We start from the raw sequence: 8,983 nt of genomic DNA, 5'->3' as shown, positions 1-8,983 counted from the left end.
AGTAGTCTTGNATCTTTCTTAACTATTAAAATACTATAAAACTGGGTCTTCTTTTATAACTTTAGGAGCCTCTCTCATATCCCTTTTAATATCGTAAATCATAAATAAACCAACTTCGGCAATTAAACATAGAATAGAGCATGCAATTCCAATGAAGATTCTGGAGTTAATATCCTCAAGACCCATATATAATGGAGCATAGAATCCACCAATAAATGTTAAAATAAGACCAATGAGTGCATTCATACTCATTAAAACGTCTCTAGAATAGTGTACTCCAAAGGCATCCGGTACATTATTTGAAGTTTTAGAATACTTAGCTTGCGACAAATTTTTGATTGATGATTGATATTTACGTTCTTCTGAGCGTTTTCTTAATATTTCTATTATAGACAAATTTTTTTGTGTTGCATTTTTTTGATTCTGATCTAAGTCAATCTCTTTTTTGCTATTCAAAAGAAGTTCTTGTAGACTTGGAATAGCGTCAACATTCTTTTCATCACTTCCATTTTCTTTATTAATAGAGTTATATTCTTTAACTATTTTTGAATATGCTTTATATAATGTATCTACATCAATATTATCTGAGTTTTTAAAGGACTTATCACCATATTTAGAGAAGAAATCTTTCAGTTCTGGGGTAACTGAAACCTTCATTTAGTTCAACTATTGTCACTTCTGTTAATGCTATTACTACTTTTCGTGGGGAATTAATAATCTATTAATTTTTTTCTTTTCTTTTTCTTTTAGTGACTTTATTTAATATTTGAATTAATCTTATTCCCGCCTAATTGTGATCTTAAAGAATTAATTTCTAGAGGTTCTTAAAGATTCTCTTGAAAGGATATGATATAAATAAAATCTTGTAATTTAAGAAAAAGAGAATTGAAATGAGTTGTTTTTTTGCTAATGATAAATTTTTATACATCTTTCTTATTAGATATATTTTTCAAATCATATTCAGTTTCAAGATCCTATCTACTGGTTTATTATACATAGTAATATTCAACTATTAATTTCATTAATAGATTTATTTATTTAATTAGGCTACTTTAAAAAAAAGTATTGAATTTGAAATATGGGTTTTTTTGTAGAATACAAATAGTTACATTGAACTTTTGGTTGAAATTAATAAACAAAAATCACAATTATTAAATAGCTTTTAATCAATTATTAAGTTATGAAATTTTCATTAAAACTTAAATTACTCAATATTAGTAATTCTAATATGGTATTGAATTTTTATTTTGAATATTTACAAGTACTAATAGTTATATAAGTTATTAATAAAATAAAAATATTAAAAAAATTATATTAAATAAAGTTTTTGTGAAAACTCATAAATTTTAATAGTTCTACCAGCAATTATTTTCTTATAATATTTTAAATTTTTATGCATGCAAGAATTATGCAGTCATTATTTTTGGTACCGGCATAGGCGCCACCTTGCATGCAAAAATTAGTTCATGTGGATGCAGAAAAAATAATAGTGTGGAATAAAAAGAATTATACGTATGTAATAATAGTAAATGTTAAAAAAAAATTTAAAATAAGTGGCAATAATAAATATATATAAGAGAAAAATTGTGAAGTAAAAGTTAGAAAGAAAAAGTAGAATTTCAACAAAATTCTATTGTATTTCTTTTTTTTCTTAAGCCCATTTTTTCGATGATAAATGGATTCAAATTAATAAATTAAAGATTGACAACTAATTATTTAAAATAAGCTTTTAAGGAGAAAGAGTTACTATAAAAGTACGAAAGAAAAACAAATTAACGAGAATAATTCTTCAAGAGTCTAAATTTTTAATAAATTGACGATATTATATGTGAAATAAATTACTATTATTTAAAAAAGAAAGCTAAAAATATATATATATATATATATATATATATTAGCAGTTCCTCTTTATATATATACATATTGTTATTTATATATAAATATATAATATAGGGGGAAAATGACTGATCATAGCCAAATTATGGATAGTGTGATTGCAACCCCAAGGGCTTCAAGTAATGGTAGCATATTCTGGGTTACTCCAACACAATTTAATCCACAAACAGGCACCTATCAGACACATTATTATTCAGATGATTTGGTAAAATCTGGAACAGTTAGTGTTGGAACTCCAACATGGAAAAATAATTCAATGGTTCCACAAGCAATTCCATCTTCAAATATAAATAGTAAATCAGTTGCAGCTCCGATTTTAATTCCTCCTCCGCAAAGCCGAAATTTGGCGAACTTTGAAGATCCGGTGATAAGGATACCAGAAGGAATAAAAGAATTAGAATATGAAGATGATGATGATCAAAGTGTTGTAGATATTAAACAATTAGGTCAAAATTTTGATTATGATTCAGAGAATGGCGATAATTCAAATAGAGCAAAGAATGTGGTTGATGCTGTAGTTGCATTAGGACATGTTTTAGTTAAAGATTTGCAAAAAGCAGTACCAAATTTAAAAAACAGTGGAAGTTCAATTTTTGAAAGCTGTCTTGCAGGTTCAAATATTTCTGGTTTAGAAAATGAGTTGGCATTTTCTCCAAAAAATATATTAAAAGATACATTAAGAAACAATACTCAAGTTAAACCACATTTACTTCCTAATGGGGTAACTATGCAAGAATTAATTGCATCAGGGGGTAATATTGGAAGTTCACCAGATAAAAGATTCAAAAAAATGTCGAGTATGCTTTCATCTTCAACATTATTATCATCAGAATTATTTTTTGATCAAAATAAATTCCCAAGAATGAGCTTAATTACTTATGAGTCATCTCATAATAATAATAAGGCAATTCAATTGAATAAGGAAGCCGTAAAACGTTTAAATTCAGATTTTGGAGATTCACCTCTATGCTTTATAAGCTTGATTGATTGCCCTAGTGAATTATTCTCAACTTTATTATTAAATCCAGATTTGGAATCATTATCAGTACAAAAGATAATTAATAAAGAGTTATCAGATAGACAACAACATATTACCAATAATCAAAATAGTTTGGTTGATTTATACTATTGGTACAAAGATGAAGAATTTATATATTTATTATTAGATTTTAAAATTTCAATGATACCAAAGTTACACGATATTTTATTAATTCTAGCAAATTCTATTTCATCTACCGTTGTTATGAATAATTCTGGAATAATTAATCAAGAATCTTTAAAAAAGCTTGTACCAATTATGGATTTACAAAAAGAATTTGAATCACGTCAAGAAAAAATTATTAATAAATTGGTTAATAATAGTAAATCTGGTGGTATAAGCAATAATAATAATAATATAAGGAGTGGTGAATTTAATACTCCACCAAGAGAGGTTGTACAAGAATTAAAAGATGATGATTTCAAAACAGCTCAAGCTAATCCATTGTTATTATTAACTCCAAGATATAAACCTACTCTAAGATCAGAAACTTTTAATGAGTTTAATCAAATAACTGAACAAGAATTAGATAAAAATAATTTAAATCATGGTACTCCTAGAACCTTATTATGCACTTTAAAAACTACTCCAAGGCCATATTTAGTATGGTTATTACATGATTTTAATTTCTTATTATATGATACAGCTAATAATATGATATTAAATAGTATTGATTATTTTGAGACACTTATGACAGAATTAGGCTGTGGTTATGAATGTGAAGATTCACAGATTACTTATTTTGAAAATCTCAAGCTTTATTTAAGATCATATTATACAATGAAAGAATGTCATACATTAGTTTCACCATATACAATTGATAATAGTGAAAGAAAAATTAGAATGGATCATATGAAACAGATTGCTTGTTTAAGACAGAGATTACTTGGAATAAGTAAAAATCATGCAATCAGTCATAAGCTTGGCCAGTATAATTCATCATTAACAATTAATCGTTATCTTTCAATATTCTTTAAAGTATTAAATAATAATGAAACAGAAGATCTCTCAGAATTGAATGAAATTGTACAAAGAAGGTTTTGTGATAGAATATTAATGGATGTTAATGATTATTATTTATCAGAAGACAAGAAATTAATGGAATCTTTACCTATGAATGAAACTGCATTAAAAGGTGAAATTAAAGAGATCAGATCCAAATGCATGCATTTATATAAGGAATACACAAGTACATTAATAGATACTGATATTTATATTGATTATAAGATTCAATTACAATCAGAATTACAAGATAGAGAGAATGATACAATAAAAGAGAATTTAAATATTTCAGTAAAATATTGTACAACATATTTGAATGAGATAGCAAAAAAGAATATTTCAAATAAATTATATAATGGAATAAAAAGTAATAATGCATCATTTGAAAGTTTAAATAATAAAAATAGTAATATTAATTCAAGAAAACAATATAGTATATTAGATCTTGAGAAGGATTTGGATGATATATATTTAACTATGTTAGATAGTTTGAATGATAAAATTCCAAGAGAAATATCATTGAATTGTTTTCTAAAAGTGGCAAATGAACTTAGACATGAATGGTATCAAGTTAATGGAAATGGAAATAATATGGGGTTAAACTCCAGTTCAGTTAATAGTAAAGGAGTGGGAAATGATAAAATTGGGATAGAAAATTGTTTTGGTAGTAATAATGGTAATAATAGATTTGATGATGAATTTATGAGAAGAATGGAAACTCCTGAAATGCTAGTAAATAGGCTGAATGCTGATTTAGAAGAAATTGATTCGGAGTATAATGGTTATTCTTTGATGCAAAAAAAGGAGTTATTGGAAGATATATTATTAGAAGCAACAAAGAAGAAGGATCGATTAAGTGATTTTTATAATAGTAACCAACTGTATGGTTTAGATAATTTAATAACTGCAGTACAAGATAGATTGGATGTAGTAAATTCAGAAAGGAAGAGTATTATGGATAATAACGAGATACAAAGACAGATGATATTAAAACAAAAGCATAAACGTTGGAGAAAGTTTTTTCCTTGTTTAAAGAAGAATATTAATTATGATGTAAATACAATTAATAATACAACAAATAATTGTAATAACATTCAGATGAATGACATGAGTCGTTCGATAGATGAATCATATTAAGGTATGAATGAGAAGGAAAAAAAGGATAATTTATAATATATATATATATATATATGTATGTATATTATAAATTGAAAGAAAAGAAGGATAAAACAAATATTATATTCTATATTTCGGGGTTTATTTTACTTGAAATATGGTTTGAAATTACTCAAACAGTTGATGATCTTTGCCAATTTCTTCATAACAATATATAATAATTCTTTAATTACATGTAAAAATTAATAGTAAATTCAATTAAAGTCTGCAGAAACTATTTCAATATTAAAGTTAAAAAAAGGATATAAGTAAAAAAAAAAAACATTAATTAATAGAAATATCAAGTTAGAGGAGATAAAGTAATTAATAGGAACGGATAATGAAAATTAGGTAGTATAGAAATTCAGAAATAATTACAGAAAGTGGTAATGTTAGCGAAAAAAGACAATATTTTTTTCTTCTTTTGAAGCTAGTAATTATTTATTTTCTAATGTATTATCAAACTATTTATTGAAATTGAATCTTGCTCCCTCTTTTTTAAAATTATTATTAATATTTCCTACATAGAACAGAAAGAATTACGTGTCATTTATCATTTTTGCATGCAATGGGACTTTTGGCGGTAATGTAGTAAGAATGAGGGTTATGTTTTAATATGGTGAAAAGTTGAAGTTGGGACGACCTTCTGACGGAATATTGTAATATGGGGAAGAAGTTTCATAAGTTGATCTGTAGTTTGATAGTGGATCTGGTGTAAGGAGCGGGTTTGGTGGAGAGTTGGAGTGTGCAGTGAATTGGTCTTCTTGTTTTCTGGTGATTGTGCTAGAAATTGAGTTATTTTTTGATAGAATAGAATTATGTGGTGGAGTAATTTGATTATTATGATTAATATAATTGTAGTTGTAATTACTGTTAGTACTAGGATTAATATTAGTATTATTATAGTTATAGTTGAATGTTTCCGTAGTATTTTGGTTTTGAATTCCAAGTGAAGCATTAGTTTTGGGTTTAGAGATCGATGATAATGAGAAAATAGGCTGGTTATTACTGTTATTGAGTGTAGATGGTGAAGGTGGTTTTGAAGAGATAGTTTTCACATATTCATCATTTGGACTTATGATAGTTTTAAGTTGAGGAAACTGTTCAGTTGATGCATTAATGGGTGTATTATAGATTGAGCTGTTATTCTTGGGAATAAAGTTTTGAGGATGATGAATATTTGTGTTATATGTTGAGATTTGGGGGAATTGACTTTGGGATTGAGGGATAGAGTTAGATGAGGGTGAAAAAGGTTGTTGAATATAATTAAGATTTTGAATAGAATTATCGTATGGGAGTTTGTTATAAATTTGTTGATTTGGTGGGGAGAATGATGAAGATTGATTTTTCTTTTGTAAAAAGATATCATTTCTGCATCTTAAAAGATTAACAGTACCGTTAAGAATTCCATTGTTTACAAGTTGGAAAAAGTCATCATAAGAGCAGAACTCTTTGTTAAGGTAATCACGAATAACTTGAGATGCAAGTTTTTTAGATTTTTCAGAGGAAATTTGAGTTTTCTTTTTTGGTTTTCCATTTTTTTTATTTGTAGTAACTTTAATAATACTAATATGTTCAATAAGTTTCGCAAGCTCATCAATAGAAAGCAATCCATCACGATTGGAATCATAGTAGAAGAATATGAACTGTAATCTAAGCCTATTGAAATTTGGAGAGTTTTTTTCTTTAATATTATATGGTCTAAAAATGAGCATTCCAGTAAGAAATTCGACTTGGGTAATGTAATCATCTTGATTTCTATCCATTACACTAAAAATAGTGCCTCTATATCCAACTTCAATAATATTGACATATTCCATAAGTTTTTCAAATTCAAAGTTTGATATGAATCCTTTAACAGTATTTGAAAATGAGCTAAATAGAGTAGACAAGTAGTTGCATTCATTTTGAACATCAAGTTCAACGACTGCAAGCGGTAGAAGTTTGGAGTAGCTATTCCATTCTTTCCAGTTAGAGCTATTTGGTTTACTTACTGTACTCTTTGCATTTGCATAACCTCCAAATTCAGTTTTTTTTGCTATATTTAAATCAATTCTGCTTGATGATATTACATTATTGTTGTATGAGGATGGCAATTTTCCGGCTCCCATTGCTGTTCCTATTCCCGTTCCTGCTCCTACAGTAGTTATTGTTGCTGCTCCAGTACCTAATGTTATTGGTGCTCCTGCTTCTCCAATTACAGTTCCAGTTCCAGTTCCTGATGGAATATATTTTTCTCTTGATTGATAGTTACTGTCGATTATTCGACTGGATTCATCAATTGTATTAATTCTATTTGGAATAGTTTCATATTCTATTGGTGCATTAAAATTATCGTTGCTTTGATTTAAATATTGATACCCACTTATATTATGAATATTATTATGTTGATTAATATATCTTGGATATACATTTGGGGATGAAACATAACTCTTATTAGTATTATTAAAGCTATTATCGCTTGTATAATAATAAGTTCCAGCATTATTTTTATCTGAATATTCTGATAATGGTACTTTATATTGATTATAATTTCCGGGTGAATTTGGCTGTAAGACTTTTCTCATATTGTTTAAATTCATACTAGTACTGGGATTGCCACCTATTCCATTAATATTTGCACAGTTTCCAAAACTTAGCAATTTGCTCATTTTGCGATATTCAATCAGTCACTTTTATTATCTTTTCTTTCTTAGTTTATACAATCTTAACTTAATTAAAGCAATAATTTTATTATAATTATTATTATATTTAGGATTATTATTGAAAACTTAATATTGTGGGCTTTTTAAGTAAATAGATATATAAAATTAAATAAAAAAAGAAGGAAATGGACCTTTCTTGATTCGATTTTGATTTATATAATCAATCGATAAGCAAAGCTACTTATTTGTAAAAATAAATTCACATATATTTCTTTTTATTTCCTTTTTTCTTTTTTATTCCTCTTTTTATTTTATCCCTTTATAATAATAATCTACATAATATATACATGGAAAATATTATGTATGCCTGCTTGCCCGCCAAAAATTTTGAAACACGTGGAGATTAAATGACTAATTAAAAAAAGAAAAATAAATAAATTTATTCTGATATGGGGAATTTTCTTACATAAAGTTAAATGAAAGAACATCGTTATTTTATTTGATTTTTCCTAATCTTATTAAAAATATGAAAAATCTGAATATTTCTAAATTATACTGCATTCCAAATAAAATGTGATTAGTATTTATCTTTAATTGTATCTTGAAAATAAAAGGAAATTATTTGGGAAAGAAAAAAGGTAATTAGCTAACAGTTTAATATCTATTTTTTTAAAATTATTATTAATAATTAAAATTTTATTTGTACAAATCATCATTACCGGTATTATTTGGAAGAAAATGCTTGCATTTTCGCATGCATGCGCAATTTTTACTAAAATCATTATTTATCCACATAAAATTTTATGTGGACAAAAATTAAAAAAAAAAATTAGAATTAAGAATAGAAACAAATAAATGGCTTATAATGTTTAATTTTGGTATTGAATATTATCTCGTAAATATATACAAAAAAAAAGAAAAAAAAAGGAATAAGTAGTAGTAAGAAGATGGATTGTTTGATAATTGGTAATTCAATTAATTTCATATATAGAAAGCAAGTGTATTCAAGAACCCAAGCGAATATATTGCAAATACTAAATATTTATTAGTGTAATAAATATAAAAAAAATTAATTATTTAAAGTATCTAATTAATAAATATTAATAAGATATATGCGTAATTTGAAAGATTTAGGAGCAAATAGAATATTACAAGTGTGGGGCGGCCTGTATGTGTGTCGTGTCGTAAAATAAATATTTGGGTTATATAAAAATATAAATATATATTTTATATTTATATTATATTG

At 26.0% G+C, this 8,983-nt stretch overlaps 3 protein-coding genes across 3 annotated transcripts; 1 reads left to right on the top strand and 2 right to left on the bottom strand.

Annotated features, from left to right (window-relative positions):
• Positions 1 to 33: 33 nt before the first annotated feature.
• Positions 34 to 657, bottom strand: Chro.10359 (hypothetical protein). The annotated part of the gene is made up of 1 exon (XM_660929.1): positions 34 to 657. One exon carries the CDS (start codon positions 655 to 657, stop codon positions 34 to 36), a length of 624 nt encoding a protein of 207 aa, XP_666021.1.
• Positions 658 to 1,960: 1,303 nt separating this feature from the next.
• Chro.10360 (hypothetical protein) lies at positions 1,961 to 5,074 on the top strand. Its single annotated transcript, XM_660928.1, has 1 exon — positions 1,961 to 5,074. One exon carries the CDS (start codon positions 1,961 to 1,963, stop codon positions 5,072 to 5,074), a length of 3,114 nt encoding a protein of 1,037 aa, XP_666020.1.
• A 629-nt stretch (positions 5,075 to 5,703) lies between these two features.
• Positions 5,704 to 7,743, bottom strand: Chro.10362 (erythrocyte membrane-associated antigen). The annotated part of the gene is made up of 1 exon (XM_660927.1): positions 5,704 to 7,743. One exon carries the CDS (start codon positions 7,741 to 7,743, stop codon positions 5,704 to 5,706), a length of 2,040 nt encoding a protein of 679 aa, XP_666019.1.
• Between the last annotated feature and the right edge of the window lie 1,240 nt (positions 7,744 to 8,983).

This window comes from Cryptosporidium hominis (genome assembly GCF_000006425.1).
Source record: "Cryptosporidium hominis TU502 chromosome 1 CHRO011099, whole genome shotgun sequence".
Taxonomy (NCBI): domain Eukaryota; phylum Apicomplexa; class Conoidasida; order Eucoccidiorida; family Cryptosporidiidae; genus Cryptosporidium; species Cryptosporidium hominis.
Note: the sequence above shows the minus strand (reverse complement) of the source record. Positions and strands in the feature narration are given on the sequence as shown.